The sequence below is a fragment of the Danio aesculapii genome, chromosome 20 (genome assembly GCF_903798145.1).
Source record: "Danio aesculapii chromosome 20, fDanAes4.1, whole genome shotgun sequence".
Taxonomy (NCBI): domain Eukaryota; kingdom Metazoa; phylum Chordata; class Actinopteri; order Cypriniformes; family Danionidae; genus Danio; species Danio aesculapii.
In genome coordinates, this window is record NC_079454.1 from 49,784,472 (window position 1) to 49,810,095 (window position 25,624).

Genomic DNA, 25,624 nt, shown 5'->3' on the forward strand with positions numbered 1-25,624 from the left:
GAGAGAGAGAAAAAAAACAGATAGAGGATACAACACACACAGGAACAATACACACTAGCATTGTCAAAATAATGTTACTCAATATGTAACAGACCAAATGGGGCACAGCATGTGTATTAGGATATAACTCAGTGTTTTGACCACACTTCGTTAGTATTGTTCATTATTTCGTTTGCTGGAAATTAGAACTGAATTTAGAAATAGTTTTGAAACAAATCTTTGCGCTTAAAAAAACTAAATTAATTATTTCTAGGCTAATAGATGTCTGTGTGTATAACACGTTTCCCTATCCACGAGAGTGAAAGTGGATAATGAGGAGGCCTTATCTCTCATTCTCGCGCTGCAGATGCTCTATTTAACTGTTTTCTTGCTAGAGAAACGCTCAGTTTTTTCACTTGCAAAGTCCATCATGTAAATAGCAAATGCGCTATGGCATAAGGCTCTTAAAGGGAATGGGAGATGAGACTCTGATTGGTTTATTCTCAAACACACCTATAACTCATTAAGAAAATGAGCTCAACCCTTTTAGACCACCACGGCGCAAAGCGTTTTTTCCCGTCCTTATATTAGTGGATTCTGACACACCCTTAATGCGTTTGCGCCCTGCACTTTGCACTTTGCATGGATCGTCAAAATAGAGCCCTTAGACACACATCACTTTCATTAACTGTTATTTTTTCTTGCAGGATGTTATTCATGAGAGAGCGTTCACTGTGGACCACTATGGTGAGATTTCACGCATTGCACACATTTATTACGATCATTGTTTTGTCAGTGCATTGGTAATAAATGAATTAGCATGTGTTTGCAGTACTTCTAGATTCGAGGTAAAGCTGGACGTTCCCTCTGTCGTGTATTATGAAGACACACTGACGGGGACGGTCACAGCCAAGTGAGTTTTGTCATGAACAACTGTTTCATTATTCATTAGAGACACAAAAAGATTACATTTGACAATGATAATCTCTCCTCTCAGATATTTTTATGGGAAGCCTGTCAGTGGGGTTTATGGATGTTACATTTGTCCATAGTTTTAATGGCATTGAAATGCGATATGAACACACAGAAAGGTGAGTATCTTCACACAAACACATAAAAAAAATTTTAAGTCTTAAAGTATCAGCCCACCTGTATATCCCCCCCCCAAATTTTTGTTTAATGGAGAGAATGTTTTTTCAACACATTTAACATAATAATTTTAATAACTCATTCTTTTATCTTTGCCATGATGACAGCACATAATATTTCACTAGATATTTTTCAAGATACTAGTATTCAGCTAAAGGTGACATTTGAAGGGTTAACTAGGTTAATAAGGTTAGTAAGGGTATATTGCAACAGAGGCTCATTCTAAAAACGGTACCCTATATTCATTTCTGGAGATCGCGAATTATGTAGCCAGATGTACGTATGGCTGCATTTCATCTTTAAAACAAACGCTATGAGGGCGGTATGACGTCGTTCCTCTTCGCACTTATGGGTCAATCGGTGCTTTTGAAAACACTATCGGTTGGGTTTAGGGAAGAAGGTGGGTGAGTCAGTCAATCAGTCAGTCATTCAGTCAGTCAACAGCCGCTTGTGAAGGATTTATGTGAGAACTGCAGGCGCAAATGACACTTGCGAAAGAAATTTGAGATCTTAAAAGCGTACACAGCGGCCTCTGGTGGATTTGCGTAAACAAAAAGCAAAAAACTTACCTTCTGGGATGTATTTGGCGCTCTCCAGAAATGGATATAGATATAATATACATTTTTCAGAATGAGTCTGGGTTGGTAATTAGGCAAGTCATTTTAGGATGATTTGCTCTGTAGACAATCAAAAATATAGCTTAAGGGGGCTAATAATATTGACCTTAAAATGTTTGAAGAAAATTAAAAACTGCTTTTATTCTAGCTAAGATAAAACAAATAAGACTTCCTCCAGAAGAAAAGATGTTATAGGAAACACTGAAAAATTCCTTGCTCTGTTAAACATCATTTGGGAAATATTGGAAAAGAAAAAAAATCACAGGAGGTTGAATAATGTTGACTTCATTTCATTTGAAACCTGTTATATGTCATATCAGCTAACGTTTTATTTTCTCCTCTATAGATAGAGGGCTCTGTTGAAATCACTTTTGACATGCAGGACTTTTCCACACGATTCAATGATTATTCATATACATATTATGATGGCTACAGACCCATTGAATTTATTGATGTTAATGTGAATGTCACAGAAAGTGCTACAGGTACGTCATTTTTCTATTTCTATTAAACAAATCATAATTGTTTATGCAAAATTAATAATATATTCTTAAAATGCACACATTGAGATTTGTGCTGTTTTTCGTTTGTGTGTCTGTAGGTTTAATGTACAACAGCAGCGCAAGGGTTTCCATTGTGACAAATAAATATCAGCTAGAGTTTCTGCAATATCCACATATTGTTAAACCCTCCATGACCTTCACCGCTAAGGTAAAGAATGAAAAACATTTATTTATCTACGTTTTAAGTACATTGGGTTGTAGTTGTAGTGATAATCAATGTTTATTGATTCGATTTATGTATTTGGAACAGAAAAATCAAACACTTTAAACAATTCTTCAAATAAAATGCATCTCATCATAATCGATTATTATTTTCCATTATTATCTTTCTACATCATTGATCGATTACTTCAACTTATTTCTTCTACATATTATATATTCAATTCACCTCTTGAAGTTTTCACCAGATGTTGGTAACAACCAAAGAAGTCCTCAAATGCAGAGAAAATTAGTTAACAAAGTTATGCACAATACAATAAAATTACACGGGGAAAGAGTATTGAAAACATGAAGAAAAGGAGGTGTAGAAAGGCAGTGAAAGCCCAGACAGCAGCTGAAGTCTCTTAGTAGTTCTTCGGCCGTCCTCTGCCTTTCCAAATTGAGATCTTGATGCGTCTGTGGGTCTTGTCTATCAAATCTGAGCTTTAGTTTGTGTTTTATATTGGATTTAAGTCAGGTGATTGGCTGGGCCATTCTACAGCTTGATTTTCTTTCTCTGAAAGCATTTGAGAGTTTCCTTGGCTGTGTTTTGGATCATTGTCTTGCTGAAATGTCCACCCTGGTTTCATCTTCATCATCTGATAATGTAGATGTTGGACTGAAGCAGCTGATATTCATTTACACTGAGGAAGGGCAGAGAGTTGCTGAAGAACTACTGAGAGATTTCAGCTGCTGTCTGGGCTTTCACTGCCTTTCTACACCTCCCTTTCTTCATGTGTTCAATACTTTTTCACTGCGTCATTTCATTTCATTACAGAGAACTTAATTTGCAATTGAATTAGATTAGCTTTCTTTGCATATATGAGTTTCTTCAGTTGTTACCAACATCCGGTGAAAATTTCAAGTCAATGGCAGCTTTAGAAATAGGTTTTCTGACAAAAATGGTGACGTGTTCAATACTTATTTTCCCCGCTCTATATTGTATGTGTATGTATTTATTCATTTTTATTTTGTTTCTCCTTAAAGTTCCTAAATTAATAATGACAGTGTTAATACAAGTTTATTTGCTGTTTTTTGGTGTTAAATAAGACCTTGAGAATGATACTTTGTTGTATTTGTGTTCTAGCTGAAGTTGAGTCTGTATAACCAGCGGGCGCTGTCTGCTGAGGATCGGAATATAAGTGTTCGTCTGGCAGTGATGCAGCACAAGCTCAGCCCCTGGACGTGGATGTGGAGTGACGGAGGACCTCTAGGGCCTCGTATGATGAACAGCACACCTTCCACCAGCTTCACTCCCATCAGTGATGGAAGACCTCTAGGGCCTCATATGATGAACAGCACACCCTCCACCAGCTTCACTCCCATCTACGACCTCCCTGTCCAGAACATTGAGCTTCCTGTCACTGCTGACGGCTTGATGTCTTTCCAGATCCAGCTCTCCGACAGCGTGGCCACTCTGGATCTAGAGGTGCCAGCACTGCTTTCACACATTAGTGCTGCATAAGGAGCCGATCACGCCGAACATGCTTTGTGTGTTGAGGCGCATCTTTTTAATGGTTTTCTAATGCAGAGCGTCCTGCGTGCCTTACATTTTAACCGCCCCCAGTTAAAAAAACTCCACTCTGAGTCAAAAACATCAGTCGCATCTTTTTCATCCTCCAATCAAATGAAAGCAGAGGCGGGGTTTCTGTTGAGGTGAAAGCAGGCAGTGTTTGGCTGCATCCGAAATTGCATACTTCTATACTATATAGTATGCTAAAAACAGTGTAGCGAATTAGTTCAATGTGAATTGAAGATTAATTTGAATGGGGCTTCAAAAGAATCGACTCTTTAAATCTGAACAAATTGTCCAGCCATCGTTCAAATGGACCGTTGACTTCACCTATAGCTATTGCTATCAAAAATAAAAACCCATTTATGTTTAAGCAGGTAACAAGATCGAAGTTTAACACATTAGATTCATAAATATGCACAGGCACCTTTCTTTATACAAAATTAAACTTTATTGACTAATCTAAGAGAAAGTAAAAGTCTAACACAAACATATGTTCATACAGGTTGTAGAAAAGAGTAAAGGAAGAACAATAAGAGTTTGAGAGAGTTTAATAAAGTTATAAACCTCAGATTTTGCAAGAGTAATTTAACCCTTCTATGGTTTCTTTACGGTTACATTTAGTTTACAACAGTTCAGTGTTAATCTGGAGGTGTTACTTGTGTTCTTTTTGTAATGTGAAGAAACTCCCTCTGTTGAGCGGGGGTTCCCATGTGGTTAGCTGGTGGTTGGCTCCTTGTCCTGTGAGGCTTGCAGTGGGGTGGAGTCTGTGGTTTCAAGTTTTTGAAGCAGCGAAAGGACTAGTCGTGTTGATCTCTGGTTTTGCGGCGTACTACACTTAACTAGACTCTCGATGGAAAAGGAAAAAATGTATCGGAGATGGGAATGTCTGAGTGGTGTGGTTAACCGATTTTTGTCAGGGTCCACATCTGCACCCATGACCTGATGAAAAGCTGTGTCAGTTCTCTTCTTCGTTCTCATGGTTTTCTCTGGGGTTCTTCCTCGGGTGCGACCTTAGTCACCAGCTTTTATAAGGGTGGTTTGGACCCACCCTTGGGAGCCGAGTTGACCAATGAGAAGTTAACTACCGCGAGGCATGTTCTGTTGTTTTGTTCCAAAGCATGGTGATTTGCGTAGGCATTCTGGGTGTAAGCTGATGCAAAAATGTTTAAAGTTTCTTAAAATGTTAAAATGCTTCACATGTATTAACATAATGTAAACAACTGTTCAGTACACTAAATTAGCTTTGCAGGGACATCAAACATGAACCATCTATGATCTTGTTTAGCTATGGTTAAACATTGATTGCAGGAGTATTAAAACCATAATATTAATACATGAGCAAGAGCAAGACCACAAAGAGAGAATAATACTGACATTCATACTGTATAGAACATACTTTTCTAACAGTCGAGTGGTACGTTTAAATACAAATGCAGTACCTACTGAGTAATAGGCAAACCCCAATGGAAACCCCGCTTTTGCTTTCTTGTGATTGGACAATGGAAAAAAAACACACCTGACGTAACGCTTTTTCCGATCAGAGCTGGCTTTTTTCAACTGCAGGCAGACAGAGTACAACACCAAACACACAAGGCGCAGCAGGCTGTTAAAAGGCTAGACGCAAAGGGCACATAAGCAGCATAATACAGGCACTTGTGGCCATTATTAAACCCTTCAAAAAAGACATCTCCCAACAAGCACGTTCGGTGTCATCAAGGTCTAATTCTGCAATAAACTAGCTGTGTCTTGTTTCAGAGGCTGCATCCTCCGAAGGAAATTGATGCCAAATTGATGAGTTTCCATTAGTTGTATTTTCAATTCGCAGTTTCAGTTTGTGATATTTAAAGTATAATGGAAATGTACCTGTTGTTTGTATCCCAACTTTTATCTCAGCACTTCTGTCACAAGTTTTTAATGCAGAAATAATAATGCTAGAAGAATTTTCCATATGATCTCCATGTGTTTATTAAACGCTTGTTGATCACATCTCTACATTGTGATCAATGAGTTAGGGCTGGTATGTGGCCTGGTGGCCAGGTTTTTTCCCATGAAACCTGACCGGGCTTGGCCCGAAGGAGCGACGTGGGACCATGCAGGGGGAGCCGTAAGGGACCGGTGCATTTTGGAATGCATGGTGGTTGAAGGTTAGGACCATGAAAACCCGATCGTCAGGCACAGAAACTGGCTCTTGGGATATGGAATGTCACCTCACTGGGAAGTAAGGAGCCCGAGCTTGTGCGGGAGGTGGAAAGGTACTGACTAGAGATACTTTGGCTCACCTTATGCACAACTGGGTCTCTGGAACTCCACTTAGCCACCATGTGTTGGAGTTTTCCCTGGTGAACAAGAGGGTCGCCTCCCTGCGCCTTCAGGTCAGGGATAGGTCTCTCACTGTTGTTTGTGCCTATGGGCCAAACACCAGTGCAGAGTACTCTGACTTCTTGGAGTCCTTGAGGGTCAATTAATCACCACCTTGTGGTGAGTTGGATACAATGAGAGGGGAAAAAAAGCTGGAGAGACCTGGCAGGTCTAAACGTATTGTGGGGGTCCTCTGGGAACATCTGGCTGAACCTCAAGTCAGAGGGATTTTCAACCCTCATCTCCCGAAGAGCTTTGACCAGATCTTGAGGAAGGCTGGAGACATTGAGATCGAGTGGTCCATGTTCTCTGACTCCATTGTTGACGTGGCAGTGAAGAGCTGTCGCCGTAAGGTTGGTGGTGCCTGTCGAGGCGACAATCCATGAGCCCGGCGGTGGACACCGGAAGTGACACCAAAGAGATTCTGGCAAACCGTCTGGTGCTTCAGGAGGGGAAAGCAGCTCCACATCGACACTGTTTACAGCAGAAGTGGGGAGCTGTTGACCTCGACTGGGGATGTTGTCAGAGGTGGAAGGAATACTTTGAGCATCTCCTTAACCCCACTGACATGTCTTTCATTGAGGAAGTAGAGACTGGGGATGCAGCGGCGGACTCACCCATCACCCAAGCTGAGGTCACTAAAGTAGTTTGTAGCTCTACAGTGGCAAAGCACTGGGGGTGGATGAGATTCACCCTTTGTATCTTAGGTCTCTGAATATTGTAGGGCTGTCTTGGCTGACACGTCTCTACAATATCGCATAGAGGTCTGTGACAGTACCTCTGGACTGGGCAACTGGGGTGGTGGTTCCCATTTTTAAGAAGGGGGACCGTAGGGTGTGCTTAACCTATAGGGGGATTACGCTCCTCAACCTCCCTGGAAAAGTCTATGCCAGGGTACTGGAGAGGAGGATCCGGCCGATGGCTTAACCTAGTTATCAGGAGGAACAATGTGGTTTTCGTCCAGGCTGTGGTACACTGGACCAGCTCTATACCCTCACCAGGGTGCTTGAGGGTTCATGGTCGAATGCCTTCTCCAAGTCCACAAAACACGTGGACTGGTTGGGCATACTCCCGTGTCCCTCGTGGCATTCTGTGGAGAGTGCTCTGGGAATATGGGGTAAGAGGTGCTTTGATAAGGGCTGTCTCACACCTGTATGAACAGAGTAGAAGTTGGGTTTGCATTGCCGGCAATAAGTCAGACTTGTTTCTAGTGCATGTTGGATTCCGAAAGGGCTGCCCTTTTTCACCAATTCTGTTCATAACTTTTATGGACAAGTATCTTGGGGTTTTGTTCACGAGTGAGGAAAGGATGGAACGTGAGACTGACAGGCAGATTGGTGCAGCAGTAATGCAGTCGATGTACCAGTCAGTTGTGGTAAAGAAGGAGCTGAGCCGAAAGGCAAAGCTCTCGATTTACCGGTCAATCTTCGTTCCTACTCTCACCTATGGTCATGACCTTTGGGTCCTGACCAAAAGGACAAGATCATGCATACAAGTGGCCATAATGAGTTTCCTTTGCAAGGTGGCAGGGCACAACCTTATAGATAAGGTGAGGATCTCTGTCACTCGGGAGCAGCTCGGAGTATAGCCGCTGCTCCTCCACATCGAGAGAAGTCAGCTGAGGTTGCTCGGGGATCTGTTTTAAATGCCTCCTGGATGCCTTCCTAGGGAGTGTTCCAGGCATGTCCCACCGGGAAGAAGCCTCGACAAAGACCCAGGACATGCTGGAGGGACTATGTCTCTCGGCTGGCCTGGGAATGCCTTGGGAAGTCTGAGGTTCTCTCCTAAGACTGCTGCCCTCGCGACCCAGCAGAATGAATTAATTATTGAATCTCTACATTCAAATTAACCTCTGACCCAAAGAGATCAGTTGTCATTTATGCTTATGAAACTTTTAAAAATTAATTGTGCAGCTCTACATTTCATGGCTTTGCAGTACAGGAGTGTAGGTTTGATGTGCCTGTCTTCATGATGGTTTCAGGCAAGGTTTAAAGACACAGTCCAGCATCTTCAGCTCTACAGGAGTTATTCTTCGCCAAGTAAATCCTACATTCAGCTTCACAGAGACAACAAGCCTCAGGTACTTTAGAAATTGAAACATGCTGTATTTTTTCCTTTGAGTTTTCACTGACAGTCTGATTGATTTCTGCAGGTTGGACGGCCGCTGAATTTCACTTTGGAGAGCAGTTTTAACTTGACCAAATTCCACTACCTTGTAAGTATTATGAATCAAACAAGCATCCTTTTTAGGACTGAGCTTTATGCTTGGCAAAGCCAATACTAAAAAGTACTCCGTTATTAGTACTAATTTTAATATGAGTTCACAAAATGTACTTTTAATTGAACACATTTTTTAAAAATTTATTCTGTGATTCAGATGGATTTTATATTATTTTAATTATATATACCCAAAAAGTGTTGAAAATTGTTTAAAACTATAACTATACATTGTTTTAAATATATAGTATACTATAATGTAATATATAATATAAAATATTTTTTTCTGACAGTTTGGATTAAATACATATAATCTGCATTAAAGACTAATGCATAATATATAAATATATATATCAAATGTATTTTCTAATGAAAACAATTTAATTATGATTGCATGTTTGTATTTTTGTATTAAAATTGCATTACATTTAAAGGTTATTTGTAAATGCTATAAATAACAAAATGTATTTAAAATGAGAATCAAATCATGTAAATGTGCAGTCAAGTGATGCGATTTCGCAGGTCAGAGTTCACCAAGCTTGAACTTTGCACCGCAGCGACCTGCGAAACTTGACGCATGACCTTGCGTTTCCAGTCTGATGCATTCGCGTGCGTATGAATGGAAGTCTATGGGAAGAAAAGTCCAGTGTGACCGCACCTTTAATCCTGTATTATTATTGGCTGTTTTACAGGTGACGTCTCGTGCTGGAGTGGTGGATGCTGGGACAGTTCAGTCGTCCTCCTTCAGTCTGAACACAGATCACCTGTGGGCTCCCCAGGCTTGTGTGGTGGTTTATCACACACTTCCAGATGGAGAGATCGTGAATGACGCTCTACACGTCTCTTTCACTGAAGTGCTCAGAAACGCAGTAAGAGCTCATCATAACACATACTGTTGAAGTCAGGTTTTTAATCATAACATAATAGTTTTAATAACTCATTTCTAATAACTGATTTATTTTATCTTTGCCATGATGACAGTAAATAATATTTGACTAGATATTCTTCAAGATGCTAGTACTTAGCTTAAAGTGACATTTAAAGGCTTAACTTGGTTAACTAGGCAAGTTAGGGCAATTAGGCAAATCTGTATAGCGATGGTTCGTTTTGTAGACAATTAAAAAAAAAAGAAAAGCTTAAGGGAGCCAAGAACAATGACCTTAAAATGGTTTTAAGAAAATTAAAACTGCTTTCATTCTAGCTGAAATAAAACCAATAAGACTTTTATCTAGAAGAAAACAATATTATAGGAAATACTGTGAAAAATTCCATTCTCTGTTAAACATCATTTGAGAAATATTTAAAAAAGAAAAATAAATTCACTGGAGGGCGAATGATTTTTTCCCCCCTTAAATTTTTCACTCTGTTATATTACAGCTATTTGCTAAAATCATTTAAGTTCATTCATCCACAATAATGTACACACAGCAGCCCATATTGACAGAAAAACACAGAACTGTTGACATTTTTGCAGATTTATTAAAAAAGAAAAACTGAAATATCACAGGGTCCTAGTATTCAGACCCTTTGCTCAGTATTTAGTAGAAGCACTCCTCTGTTCTAATACAGCCATGAGTCTTTTGGGGAAGATGCAAGTTTTTCACACCTGGATTTGGGGATCCTCTGCCATTCCTTCTTGCAGATCCTCTCCGGTTCTGTCAGGTTGGATGGTAAACATTGGTGGACAGTCATTTTTAGGTCTCTCCAGAGATGCTCAATTGGGTTTAGATCAGGGCTCTGGCTGGGCCATTCAAGAACAGTCACTGAGTTGTTGTGAAGCCACTCCTTCATTATTTTCGCAGGATATCCCTGTACTTGGCTGCATTCATCTTTCCTTCGATTGCAACCAGTCGTCCTGTCCCTGCAGCTATAAAACACCCCCACAGCATAATGCTGCCACCGCCATGCTTCACTGTTGGGACTGTATTGGACAGTTGATGATCAGTGCCTGGTTTTCTCCACACATACCGCTCAGAATTAAGTCCAAAAAGTTCCATCTTGGTCTCATCAGTCCAGAAAATCTTATTTCTCACCATATTGGAGTCCTTCAGGCAGTCTTTCATGTATTTTGCACCAAGGAGAGGTTTTCATCAGGCCACTCTGTCATAAAGCCCTGAGTGGTGGAGGGCTGCCGTGATGGTTGACTTTCTACAACTTTCTCCCATCCGTACAAGAACCAGCATGTACAGTTTTCTTACACAACAAAATCACTTTACATTTCTTAACAAAAATGGAAAAAATGAGAAGAAAATGTTAAAGGAGGAGCATATATTAATTGTTTTAATTGCTTTTCTATTTTTAGACTTAGAAATCACTTGTATATACATTTGAATCTCTTATTCTAGCACCATGAAGAGAGGTTTGTTTTTGGCAAACTTGGATTTATGGATGTGAAATGTACATAATAATAAAATAAAGTTTATAATAAAACCAGCATCTTTTAAAGAGTGATCCTTAACATAATAACCTCAAATCACATGTTTATAAGATAAGGAAAATGATTTAAAAATATTATGAGCAATAAAAGCTTCAACATTAATCCAAAAAAGTCGAGTATATTGGCAAGACCAAAATAAATGCGAAATAGTTTCACAAAGCTTTCACAAAAACAGCATTCTAATTCAATATCAAGTTAAAATTTTAGTAGAGCTATTTTTGTAGGATAAACTCTATGAAGTAATTTAAATGATATTTCTTTAGCCTTATTTTTAATAAAACATTTTTGAGGTAATGACCATACTTAAGTCCAGTTTACATTATTAAAGATATTGTTCCAGTAAAAATCAACATATGGTATAGAGGTATTTTCCTTTAAGATTAAAGATCTAATTTTGTGATTATTAGGCTTAAATCCAGAGAGACAGATAAAACCGACTGAGGTCTGTTCAGGTTTAGGAGGACAAACAGAAAGCGCTGATGAACATACACTGCTTTTGTACAGCATATGTCTACCAGCAGGAAATGCCCCTGTTAGTATCGTAAATTCCTGTAATGTAATAGGAATTTTGTATCTTGCGATAAATTCTGTAAATGTAAATAAACCACCTCTTGCATCTCTGGAGCTCAGCCACAGTGATCTTTGGGTTCTTCTTTACCTCTCTCACCAAAGCTCTTCCCCGATAGCTCAGTTTGGCCGGATGGCCAGCTATAGGAAGGACTCTGGTCATCCCAAACATCTTTCATTTAAAGATTATTGAGGCCACTGGGCTCTTAGGAACCGTAAGTGCAGCAGAATTTTTTTAGTTACCTTGGCCAGATCTATGCCTAGTCACAATTCTGTCTCTGAGCTCTTCAGGCAGTTCCATTGACCTCATGATTTTCATTTGCTCTGACATGCACTTTGAGCTGTAAGGTCTTATATAGACAGGTGTGTGGCTTTCCTAATCAAGTCCAATCAGTATAATCAAACACAGCTGGACTCAAATGAAGGTGTAGAACCATCTCAAGGATGATCAGAAGAAATGGAGAGAACCGGAGTTAAATATAGTGTCACAGCAAAGGGTTTGAATACTTAGGACCCTGTCATATTTCAGTTTTTCTTTTTTAATAAATCTACAAAAAGTCAACAATTCTGTGTTTTTCTGACAATAAGGGGTGCTGTGTGTACATTAATGAGGAAAGAAACAAACTTAAATGATTTTAGCTAATGGAGGCTGCAATATAACAGAATGAAAAATGTAAGGGGGTGTGAATACTTTCCCTACTCACTGTATATATACATTGCTCAGCATATATAAGTACACCCCTCACAAATCTCTCTTTTAAGTTTAATTTATAAATAGGAAGCGCTACAATATTATATTTGTGCATATACATTAGATTAGTCAGTACTGAAGCAAAATCGGGAGCTTATCTAACAAAATAACTTACGATAACGGTCCAAAAACAAGTACAGCCTAATTTATATGTTAGAGAAAAATATTAAATACAAATTTATAATAGAGGAAAAATCAAGAGAAGCAAAAAAATGTAGTTTAAGTTTTGTAGGTTGTACTTTTTTTTTTGCAATATGTCACTTGAATTTTATTGTGTTATCTTTCAATTTCTTAATATGTTTGGTGACTAAAATAATATTTTAATAAATATATCTGTTTAATAAATGAAGAAATGGATAAAAATGTTCAAAATGGCGTGTACTCAATTATGCTGAGCACTTTATATAACTAAACTAAATGCCATGTTTGTGAACACTTTATTACATGTTAGTTGCAATTTAGATATAGATTCATATTAAATTCTCATTCTAATAATGAATTACTGTGTATGTGAACCGCAGGTGTCTGTGCGCTGGAGTCAGGATCGCACAGAACCAGCAGAATCCGTGTCTCTATCTGTTTCTGTATCCGAACCTGGATCTGTGCTGGGAATCCTGGTGGTAGACAAAGCCACGCTGAACTCAGCTGAAGACAATGGCCTCTCGGAGAAGACGGTAACATGGTCTCATACAAATCACACGCAGTGACATCAGTCCAACATACTTATGCTTTTGTCTCACCTGTTATCTTAATCTAACTCACCGCATTGAGTGTTAAAGTGTGGGAAATCATCTTTTGGGATATCCAGACGATTGTTCATCCCACAAAAAGATCACACGATAACTAAAACCTCTTATGCTAAGAAACCAAACGCCGCCACCCCACCCAGGTTTCACTCGCAAACAAAGCCAAGAAACTGATAGGAGGGCAGTTTATCAGGACTAGGTGAACGGGTTTGATAGTACAGACACCATTGTGCTGTGCAATTTGTTGTTCTGGAGCACATTCACAACAATAGTGGGTTTATGAACACCAAAACGCTGACCCCGGAACAGCTCGAACTTTTTTTATATGACGCCAGCGATTACAAAACCTGATCAGCAATCTGAGCTCCTCCATGTTTGTTTTCCAGGTGCTTGAGGAATTTCTGTCGTACAGCAGAGAGATGACCCACACGGATAACAGAGGCATGAAAATGGGAGATCCGTATTCTGTATTCACGGTAGATGGGATTTACGCGTGTCGTATGACGCCTGATTTTGATCTGAGAACGCTTGTTTATGCTCGATTGTTTGCTTCTGTAGGCTTGCGGCGTCACGGTTCTGACTGATGCCAGGCTGAATCAGGAGATGGCGACCAATCAGGAGATGTTTCCAATGTTCCGTAAGTTTAAAAGCTGAATTCGCCTGAAACTGACCGACCGATAGGTAGAAATGTAGTGTATTTGTATTAAGTTCACTTGAGGTTCAAATTAATTACTTACATGTAATTGTAATTACTTAACTTTAATTGTGCATTTAAAGCGTACTAATTGAATACCACTTGGGACTAAATTGGCCCACTTTTAGTATATAAAAGTAATCTTTTCTGTCCACGATTAGAGCAATATTTAATTGCACATAGAATACTTACTACATAAAGTACTTCATATATACGTCAACAATACTCAAAGGGCAACTATTTTACCCCTTTTTCAAGATTTAAGATGAGTCTTTTGTGTTTCAGCTCAGTTTCAGCTCAAAACACCCATCAGATTATTTTTTTAGACCTTTTTAAATGTGGAAAGTTTGAGCTGTTTGGATATTGTAGCTGTTTTTGTGGCCTGTGCCTTTAATGCAAGTGAGCTGGTTCCTGCATGTAGCCTTCATGTAGATAAACAGCACAGTGACAGACAAGAATGAAGCAGGTCTCCCTTACTTTCCCAACTGGTATTTGATATATTTGTTGTGGAGTTAATTCAAGCCTTTCTGCAACAAGAAGTCACACACAATGTCGTTATAAAGCATGTTTAGTTTTGCACTGTTTTTGTCAACCCAGGCTCATTCTGAGAACGTAGTCCCGGGGACGTTACTGGAGACCGCGAAATACGTCCCGGGAGGTACGTATTTGTGCAGTTTTTGTTTTCGCGAGTCCGCGAGAGGCCGCTGTGCGCGCTTTTTTCCCGCGCCGTTCTCGCGTAAACCCGCTAGAGGCCGCTGTCGAACGACCTTCCGCCTGTCTGCCTGGATGACAGAATGATTGACTGTGCGACCGGCCAATCGGCTGACCCACCCTCCTCCGTCCCTAAACCCAACCAACGACGATTCACAAAAGCCGTCCAGAAAAAGAAAAGCCCTCGTCTGATTTTTACCACGTTTTCGGATTTTGACCACATTCTCACCCTGTGACGAACTTGTTCGCTTCATTTTTTGGATTTTGTTTTTGTTTTCTTACCTGATTTCTGGAACCGCTCTTCCCCGGACTCGAACCCGGTCGTCGTCGTCGTGGTCAGCCCCTCTCTGCGCCTCGAGTCCGCCAGAGTACACGAAGAGCTAACCGGACAAACTGGCTGCAGCGGGAAAGCCCTCCACACGGAGGCGAGCGGCCGGCTGGCCGGCCGGCAAGCGCCGAAGGGAACGGCGTCACACCGCCCCGCAGCGTTCGCTTAAAAAAATTAAATGCAACCGTACGTACCCCCGGCTACGTATTTCACGGTCTCCAGAAACGTCCCCGGGACTACGTTCTCAGAATGAGCCTGGGTTGGTTTTTGTACTGCAAACGTGACAGGATACAGGTTAATATCCACTGCTGTATGGATATCCATAATGTTAATGTACAAATAAACCTGATTTAACGTCCACAAACGGGGATTAAAGCGTCTTCTTTTTTAATTGTACTGACACGCAGCTGTGCTGATAAAGTAAAGATGGTAAAACCACTGTAATTCATTACAAACATGCACTGTTTTAAAAACGTTGATGATTGATGATCACAGCGAGCTGAACAGAACTTTTAATCTCAGCTGCTTTGTGCACATCCTGTCTTATTGATATGATTATACACGTTACTATGGAGAAATGTTAATACTCTGCTGTCAATCAATTCGGTGGGTGGGGAAACCATACTCCTACGTTAGGTTGCGGTGGGCCTCAAAATGGGAGGGATTTGGATCCTATCTGAACATCAGGAAATATAAAAAAAAGAGACTTGCTGTGTTTCTATCACCCCAATATGACTGTGAACACACTATACCTACACATCCTGTCCAAACAGCTTACAAAAGATGATTTTCATCATAGGTGATGAAAAAAAATCTTCATGCACTATAATCTTTACTTAATATTCTAAGGCTTTTTGTCTTACAAAAAATTATATTGACCCATAATATGTATTTTTGGCTATATTTTATACCCGCACAGCATAAGATTGCTTTTGTGGTTCAGGTTCACATATACAGTATAAAGTGTATTAAACACTTAAATGTGCATTCTGGATGTTTTTTCCTCCATTGTAGTCTAGATGTTAAGTTATGAAAGCAAAAAATAGTCCAAAACTGTTTAGTGCTTGAAAAATAAAAAAACTAAGATTTTTTTTTCTGTAGTGTCCTGCTGTATTAAAAGTAAAGAAATTATGTTTTGCTAATGGTTTCCTGACGAATGCTCCTGTGATCCACAGCAGGGGAGGAGGGACTCTTTATGACTGCGATGCCTGACAGCAGTATTCAAGAGCCCAGACAGAGAAAAGACTTTCCTGAAACCTGGATCTGGCTGGATGCTAATGTGAGGTGTGTGAAGAAATCTGTCTGACCTTGAGCTGATTTCACTTGGAAATAAATGTACATCCAGTTTGTTAACCCATGATCAGGGGTTTATGTTTTTGCTTATTATCTTCAGTCAAAACATTTAAGGCAGAATATACATCCATACCATCATTACATGGCTTTTCACTTAATATGGGACCAAAATAAAAATAAAAAAAAATCGGGGATGAAATCAAAATTTAAGAGCAAGAAATAATAACTTGACTTCTAGTTGATCATTCGTAAATGTGGCAGAAGGTGGATTTTTCTGCTGAATCATCTGTTGAACTGCATCCCAATCATCACAAATACTGCAGAAGACCTACTGGAACTCGCATGGACTCAAGATTGTCATAGAAATCAGTCAAGTTTGGTGAAGGAAAAATCATGGTTTGGGGTCACATTCAGTATGGGGGTGTGGAGAGATCTGCAGAGTGGATGGCAACATCAACAGCCTGAGGTATCAAGACATTTGTGCTGCCCATTACTTACAAACCACAGGAGAGGGCAAATTCTTCAGCAGGATAGCGCTCCTTCTCATACTTCAGCCTCCACATCAAAGTTCCTGAAAGCAAAGAAGGTCAAGGTGCCCCAAGATTGGCCAGCCCAGTCACCAGACATGAACATTATTGAGCATGTCTGGGGTAAGATGGAGGAGGCATTGAATATGAATCCAAAGATTCTTGATGAACTCTGGGAGTCCTGCAGGAACGCTTTCTTTGCCATTCCAGATGACTTTATTAATCAGTGATTTGAGTCATTGCAGAGATGTATGGATGCAGTCCTCCAAGCTCATGATGGAGTCAGACACAATATTCATTCTGTCTCCACTGAAGCATGACTTTATATTCTATATTGGACATTATTTCATTTCAGTGACAAGACTTTTGTCTAAGCAAAGTCAGACCTTACTGTCCTAATTAAATCATTAAAAATTAAATTATATATATGCATTTAATTTAATTTAATTTATAACTGTCAGTTTCCAGACTTTGAAATAGTCTTTTCTCAGTCAAATATTGAGTTATCTTAACAACAATGGAAAGCTTATTTATTTAGATTTTAGATTCTGTTATATATGTGATGATATAAATACATGTAATGTAAATTCCGCAATATCAAATAAATGGCTGGTTTTGGGGTCCACAAATGTGCAACAATATCTGCATTGAAAGCTCAGGATTTCATGTAATGAATGCAAATATTTCTGGATTTCTCATTATATGTAAACTTTTCATGTGTAAATTGTATGTGACGGATTTGTGTGTGTTTATGTTGTGTTGCAGTGACTCCTCTTCAGCGGTCTTCTCCTTGACTGTGCCAGACAGCCTGACCTCATGGGTGGCTTTTGCTATCGTCATGTCTGAGAATCTGGGTTTGGGCATCAGCGCTCCTGCAGAGGTGATACGTCACACACACTTCACCTATCACTGATTATTAACATGCATAACACAGACACAGATTGTTCTAAAGATGTCTGATTCCCAGCTGACAGTGTTCAGAGATTTCTTCCTGTCGCTGGACCTCCCGGCGTTCCTCATCCGTGGAGAACTGCTGCTGCTGGAAGTCAATTTATTCAACTATATGGATGTAGATTTGGAGGTGAGATACGTCTGACGTTTGTAACCTTTCTTTGATTTGATAGTTTATTCATTAATTGCTTATTAAAGTGCCTTATTATAAAATTTTAAAGGGTTGCGAGGTCAGATATTTTTAAAGGCTAGATTGTGACCATTGTGATCATTCATTCATTTTCCTTCGGCTTAGTCCCTTTATTTATCAGCATATGTTTTACACAGCGGATGCCCTTCCAGCTGCAACCCAGTACTGGGAAACACCTATACACACTCATTCACACACATACAGTACACTATGGCCAATTTAGCTTATTCAATTCACCTATAGCGCATGTGTTTGGCCTGTGGGGGAAATGCCAACTGACCCAGCCGGGACTCAAACCAGCGACCTTCTTGCTGTGAGGCGACAGTGCTAACCACTGAGCCAACACAAATTGTTTAGAAATTGTTTAAAAATGAGCTCTGATTGGTCTGCTGGCCTAGTGTGTTCTGATTGGCTGACTGTCTTGTGCAATATATCAGTAAATGTTACATTAATTATAGGATTCTTGATGTCACAAATTCAGGATAGTTTGTTGTAGTGATTTCTGTCAAAGAAATGATCTCGCTTCAATCAAAACTTTACAGATGTTGTTTATGCTCAAACAACTGTGATGATCATTTAGATGAAAGTGAGATGTAAAATAAACTATGAGCTGAAGCTGTTTTTTTTTCCATCACAGGTGATTGTAGTAGTTGCAGAAAGCGGGATGTTTGAGTTTGTGTCAGCAGACAGCGCAGATTTTTCCGTGGCCAACGTGAGAAAAGTGTCGGTGTTGAGTCAGAACTTCACCACGCTTCTGTTCCCCATCAGAGCCACGATGCTGGGAGAAATTCCCATCTCTGTCAAAGCCACGTCCGTCTACTCTTCAGACTGGCTCCACAAAACTGTTCTAGTCAAGGTAAGCATTACTCATGAGAAGATCGAATCATTTTACTGACTCTTTGAGTCATGTTCAGGGTGATGAACGAATCTTTTTTTCGAGTCATTTTGTTCAATTTGAGAAAATATGATTAAAGGTCCTGTGAAATTATGGCCTTTTTTTAGATGTTAGTTTTAGGCAGTTTTAAGGATATTCATAAGCTCCAAAACTGACAAAAGTAGTGTTTAGAAAATATAACACTGATATAAACATGCTCAGTTTGCAGTTTGTCACTTCCGCCTAAATGGATCAATGACTTCATTTACATGAACACCAATAATTCGATTTTAATGCGACTAAGACAATACTCTGATTAAGAGTTAACCATGTAAACATCGTTTTTTTGATTAATTTAATCAGATTAAGGTCATAATTGACCTAAAGAGAAATCGAATATAGACGTGTGGAGTATGCTGATTTTAGTCACATTATTGAAGTGCAGTAAACACCTTAATCAAACTATTAGCGTCATTTAGGGCTTTTCGCCACGTTTTGTGACACACACACACACACACACACACAACTGTTTGACACTCTTTGCACCTACCGAGTCAGTGCAGATCACAGACACCTGCATCGTGAAATATGGAGGTTTTTTTCTTCCATTTAGCATGCGGTATGAACTTCCATTAAAACAACACTCTTCCAGCAGTTCATGGTTGCATCCAATATCTCGTTTGTCACGGGGGGCATGCCTGGATGAAAGTAAAAGTGCCAAACCGCTGTTAAAGTCGACAAATTAATAATGAAACACATGAAATTACTTGAAACTCCGGAGGAAATGCGGATAGAGTGATGACGCAATGACGTGAAACGGGATCATAAAGGAAATATTCAAAAAGCAACTCATGTAAACCTCTTAATCTTATTATTGTCTTAATTAAATTAAGGTAAATAATTTGATTATTGGTGTCCATGTAAACGTAGTCAGTGATTTGTTTTTTTTCACCTCATACTACAGTTTCTCATCAAATCTTCTGATCAATCAAATGCTCTCTAGTATCTGACATGCCCCGCCCCCTTCAAGATGCTTTTCATTTGAGGAACTTGAGCTCAACCACTCTCACTGGCAGAGCTGTGATAAAAGCTAAACACTATTGGCTGTTTTTGGAAAAGGAGAGGAGCTACTCTACGTCCCGCCCTCTCTTCATTTTCTGAATCATGAGATTACGTCAGACATGGAATAAAATCAGCACTTTCATAGCGCTTCACAAGATCCTTTAAATGTTACAAGTTGCTTCCAAACACATCAACAACTAGCCTAAACGATGATCACACTACAAACAAGTCATAACTAAAATGCTATAAGAAAGAAAAAACAATCAGTCATTGTTTTCCTGGGTCTTTTGTTTATGATTAGCTCAACTCAGCTCGTCTGACAAGTCTTCAAGTTTGAGTCATTCATTCATGCGACACAGCAGTCCCATATAAACCTAAAGTGCAAATGAAATCAAAACACACCATGTTGAGGTTGTTAGCTTACATTGCTAGTTTTTTAGTGAACATCTGTGTTTAGCATTAAGAACAAAAAAAAAAACAATAGTTAGCCCTTTTAATCTACAATTGATGTTTGAAAATGCACTTCCTGTTTGTTTTCAGTTCAATTCTCATATTACGTCTGTCTGAGGTATTGGGCGTGGCTAACATACGTAACCACGCCCCTCCAGATGTCAGTTTTGACAACAAACAGAAATGGTGAGCTAGGGTCTGTTCTTCGTACCTCGATTAAATAATCTAAGATGATTTGGCAGATCCTGGATCTTTTAATCTTGATAACTGATCTCTGGCTAATTTGGTTCTTCAAACAAGTTCGTGAATCAGATTAAAATATCTGGATGAACTGATCTGAGATCGCTGCGCGTGTTGTGAAGGGCAAATCTATCGATCCTCGAAATCATGATCAGCAATGCAATGATTGGCTGACGGCACAGCAGAGTAATGACATCATCTGATTAATATTCAATTATCCATGCAAGCAAGTTACATATTATTCATAGGAAACGGTTTGTTAAATATGATACGCAATAACTTTTCACATTTGTTGTGAGCTGCAGGCATTACACTTTCATGTGTCAGGAGTATTTAGCAATTTATTAAGTTTTACAGTTAGGGGGGATTTTCTTTATTATTGTAGTATTATAGTAGCCGGTTTCTTAATCGGTGTAAAGAATAACTGGATGTTTAAATTAATTTAGCATCACAAAAGCATTTTTTTGTTGGTTAAGATGTTTGCAACTTTTGTAAAACATTAACTCACCATCATATTAGCTGTCAAAACATGTGCATGACTGCATAAATGTATTATTCCTTTAAAAAAAAGTTGATTATTATTATGGAAATTATCATACACAAATTGTACTAAAACGATTGCACATGTTTGTATCTAAAAAGTCCATATCAATAAATTTTCTCTTTGAACCACCACGTGACAGTCTATGTACTTTTATTTCAGAGTGCAGATTGCATAAGTTTTATTGATATATATTTTTAAACTTTATATATAGTTTAAAATATATATTTACTATTCTCACAAGTGTATATAACTACTACTGTAAAAAAATATCAGAAATGGGTACATACTTTCAGTATTATCTTTGCTTGAACTGACCAGATCTAATCCTGTTTATATGAAATGAGCCTGCTTCCGAGCAGGTTTGAGCTACCAGAACTGTTGCTATGACAACAAGTCTCGGATCAGTTTTGAAGAACGAAACTATCCTGGATCATGCCAAATCGTCAATAACCAAATCCTGCTAACTGAGTAATCCACGTACGAAGAACGGACGCCAGGAGGAGTCTGTTAGGTTGTAATAACTCTCCACAAACCCTTTCCCCGATCTTTCTGAATGAAATGCCTACTTTACTACATCCAATCAGCTCACAGTAGAAAAAACAAGCCACGCCCACTGTTATCTCATTTAATATTCCATTTCTCTAGAAACTGCATCACTATATGGAAATAAAACGCAATAAATCACAGCTTCCAGTTCATGCTGACTGAAACTAATACACACAGCCGAAAGAACCCATTATTAGTTCACTTTTTTGAGTCTTTTATTCATGTACAACTCAAACCCGAGGACTCGATAGATGAATGGATCAAATCTTCTTCTGCCTCTGACTGCATATGATTGGCTTCTGTTTTTCATGTGGTGAAAGAATGACTCAAACCTGATGATTGGAGAAATGAATGATCAAATCTTTTTATCCTTTAAGTGATGAACAAAAACTCAAACCTCATTGAAGACTCAAAAAAGAAACTAATCTTCTCCCCCTCCTGGACAATGTGTGCATCCAACATTAGATCAGACGTGCTCCAACATTAGGCACATTCAAATCAAAACTGAAAACACATCTGTTTAGCTGTGCCTTTACTGAAAGAGCACTGTGCTACGCCCAACAGATCACACTATTATGTCTTTCTTTCTTTTTCAGTCCTGTAAAACCAGTTTTAACACATTTTAATCTGTTTTTATCTGTTTGAATCATTTTCTTGTTTCCTTTATTCTTGTTTATGTAAAGCACTTTGAATGAAATGTGCTGTATAAATAAACTTGCCTTGCCTTGTGCATGTTTAAATGAATCAATCACTGCCTGAGTGGACTCATCGTTCCTGAGTCACATTAAAGGTTTGTTAAAAACTGAACAAATCATTCAGGAACGACCCATCACTCTGATATTTCACTCTAAATTCAAAACCGTGAAATAAGAGATTGGCTTCTTTTACTTAAAGAAAATGCCATTCGTTTTAGGACTTTTTTTTGTTTATTTATATAGTGTATTTATTGGTTTGTTTGCTCAGTTTATTCACTGCTTAATTATTTATTATATTCATTATTAATTATATGACATAAACTTTTTTGGCTCATAGGACTTTATCATTTTCAGCTTTTGTTTTACTACAGGAAGAATCTACAATATGTTCATTTTTTATATAAATAAAACTTTAATCAAGTTTAACTTTTTTGGGGGGCATTTTGACATTTTTGCATGGTTGTTGATGATATATTGGTGATCTAGCATTTTTAAGTATATAAATTTATTTTAAGTATCTATATATGAAGAGTTCAGATGCAAAACCCTTTAAACCCATCAGACCTCTTTTCTTGTAAATGAGCATTTTCTATCAGGCTCCTCTGATTAGGTTTAGAAGTTTCATTTTATATGTAATGAAAAGGTTATTAGCTTGTAAATAAAATGTTTTTTTTTTTTTATAAATGTCACTATAGACAATTCTTTGGTTTTTAACAAGGTAGATTTTCTTTTGCATCAAAACCAGCTAAATCCACTTGTGCTTTTTATGCAAAAACCTCTAAATCCACCCATTGAGACAAGACAGTGTAATTAGTTGAAACTCACTAAAGATGCCATTAGAGATTATTTCACCAAACATAAAACACATTACACAAACCACCTACAATTAAAAATACATTTGTCAAGTAAGTGGCGGTTCATTCCGCCGTGGTAACCCCTGATAAACCAGGGACTAAGCAGAAGGAAAATGAATGATTGAAATCTGTCAAGTGCATTAATCAATAACATTAAAACTGACATTAATTAAATATTAACAATCTGTTGTCATTTCTGATATTTAGGATTTGGATTTAATGCAAGTAGAGCAATGTAAACAAGCTTGTTATTTTCAAATAATGTAGTGTAAAAACATTGAAACATCAATATCTCTGCATTGTCCATTACTAAAAAAATAATATAATTTATTGAAGTAAAATAATTAATGTATAGTTTTATGCGTTATATTTATCTTTCAAAACATAGCTTGCATTAGCAAATAAAACACATCCTTACTATACTCAAGGTCTTTGTCTCTTTTTCGTCCTGTTTATCCTCATAGCATCCATGCAGAATAAAAGAACAGCATCTTAACTTCGTCTTTCGTGAAATGCAGTTGCCGTTTAATGTATAGTAAATCAGACTCATTCAAAGTAGCGTCGCTGCGCAAACAAACGTTAAGAGTGCATGTTACACTTCTGACTGTGCAGTGTGTTTTCTTTTTCTTATAATGCACAGAGTTTTGAGGTAAGGGGCGTTTTCATTTGCCGTTCACTGACAGTCGGACAGGCTCATCCAGTTCATCAAACTCCGTCTTTTAAAATCAAAATCGAAAGCGGAATAAATTTTGCTGTCAAAGGCAAGTGGTGTTTAGCGGCTTTTGCACACAAACTGTTATTTCTGAATGACCTGACGCTGCGATTTAAAACATTTTAACATTCTGCTATTTTTAAACGATTTAAAACAAAATTATTTGTTGAATATGTAGTACGTGCCTAAAGCATTCGCTCAATGTCATTAGCTCATTTTGGTGGAAATGGCATTTAGCGGCTTTTGCATCTGAACTCTTCATTTCTTATGGAAAATCAAAATCTGTAATTGCAATTGAATAAGGTACAGTTTTTTTTTTTTTTTTTGCCAATTTGAGATTGTAATGATGGCTTCTAATTAATATTTTTTTAACCTCATATTTAATCCTGATTTTAATGCATCTGGACATTTTGTTTAGCATTTAAAAAACATTCCATATTTTTTTATTGCATGAAATAAATATGTTGATGTTTTTATTTACATAACTACAACAATTAATTAGCATTTTTATTGTTCAACAATTGCATTTTTATAGTTCATGCAACAAAAAACTAATGCTGAAATATGTTGATGTTTTAATTGAAATTAAAAATAAATGTACACTAGTTTTTTAAAATTATTTCTATTTTCTCGAGAATTAAGCACATTTATTTTAGTTTGGTATGCTTAATGGCATTCTGCATTTCTTTCAGTAATTGTGTGATAACCCTATATTTATTACATCAAAGCTAAGCTATCTGTAAGATCTTAATATTTTTAAGACTTTTATTTTATATTATATTTAAGATTTTATTTTTTAAAAACTTTTTTAGATTAAAAAAAATAAACAATTTTAAGTTAATTTTTGCATTTTCGTGATAGTGATTTTTTTTTAATGTAATGTATTTCACATTTAAAAGCAATTTTCTCATTATGTTTTATTATTCTGCATTTATAAATTATACAATAATGAAACTTTTTTTATGTGTGTGTGTGTGTGTGTGTGTGTTGAATAATTTTTCTCCAGCCAGAAGGACTGCAGCAGTCGTTCACTCAGACCTTGTTTCTGGAGTTTCTTCTGCAGCAGCACACACTGTCCAGGAAGATGACCTTCAGTTTTCCTGCAGATGTGGTTCCTGACAGTCAGAGGGCCAGTGTTTCTGCTGTGGGTATGTGTCTTCACACTGTATTTCTACTCCAATGCTGAGTTCAGACTGCATGATTTTAGCTCCGAATTTGACTCGCCAACAGGTTTTGAGAAATCGCCGACAAATGCCTGAAATCACAGTCAAATCGCTGCTCGTTCATGTGAGTGACAATTACTCAGTGTGAACGATCAAAGATGCAATCTGAGAAAATCGCAGATGAGTCACAGACACCCGTGAGATATTTGGTATGCTAAATATCTGGAGCTGTCAGCGATTCAAAATCATGCCGTGTGAAATGTGTTCTGATTGAAAATATCATCGGCGATCACCAGCCAATGAGAGAGAAGCATCCACTAGTATGGGATCTGAAGGCCAGCGGGAGGTTGGTGGAGAAGTTAAACGAGCTTCTTTTCAGTCTATTTAGACCCAAGAAATGGAGGAAAAACTAGTGTAAGTTTGGCAGGAGCACCCATGTGTGTTTGACGTGTCATCTGAGCAATACCACAACCGACTTGAAAAAGAAAAAGGTGGAGAAATGATTCCCTTTTAAAGAACCTTTGAAATAAGTTCATTTTCCACCCCCCCTAAAGGCTTCTTTCTCATTATGTAGTTAATAACAAAAGATGTACTACGTGACCTCACGTTGTTTCCATGTCACTTCTGGCGTGTGTTTGGTTGTGAGACGTAGTTTGTGGACCAATACATTGTCGTCTGCGATTCTCCTATTG

The 25,624-nt window shown here is 38.2% G+C and overlaps 1 protein-coding gene across 1 annotated transcript in view; it reads left to right on the forward strand.

Moving 5' to 3' along the window:
• Positions 1–25,624, forward strand: part of cd109 (CD109 molecule) — a 65,818-nt gene that overhangs the window by 4,808 nt on the left and 35,386 nt on the right. Inside the window, 18 exon segments of the mRNA XM_056480641.1 lie at positions 687–726; positions 799–892; positions 977–1,001; positions 1,003–1,074; positions 2,092–2,230; positions 2,347–2,456; positions 3,594–3,935; positions 8,362–8,460; positions 8,533–8,595; positions 9,290–9,466; positions 12,874–13,026; positions 13,485–13,574; positions 13,657–13,735; positions 16,007–16,115; positions 17,417–17,531; positions 17,619–17,732; positions 18,430–18,648; positions 24,776–24,917. Of these exon segments, the coding sequence (XP_056336616.1) occupies positions 687–726; positions 799–892; positions 977–1,001; positions 1,003–1,074; positions 2,092–2,230; positions 2,347–2,456; positions 3,594–3,935; positions 8,362–8,460; positions 8,533–8,595; positions 9,290–9,466; positions 12,874–13,026; positions 13,485–13,574; positions 13,657–13,735; positions 16,007–16,115; positions 17,417–17,531; positions 17,619–17,732; positions 18,430–18,648; positions 24,776–24,917 (2,182 nt within the window).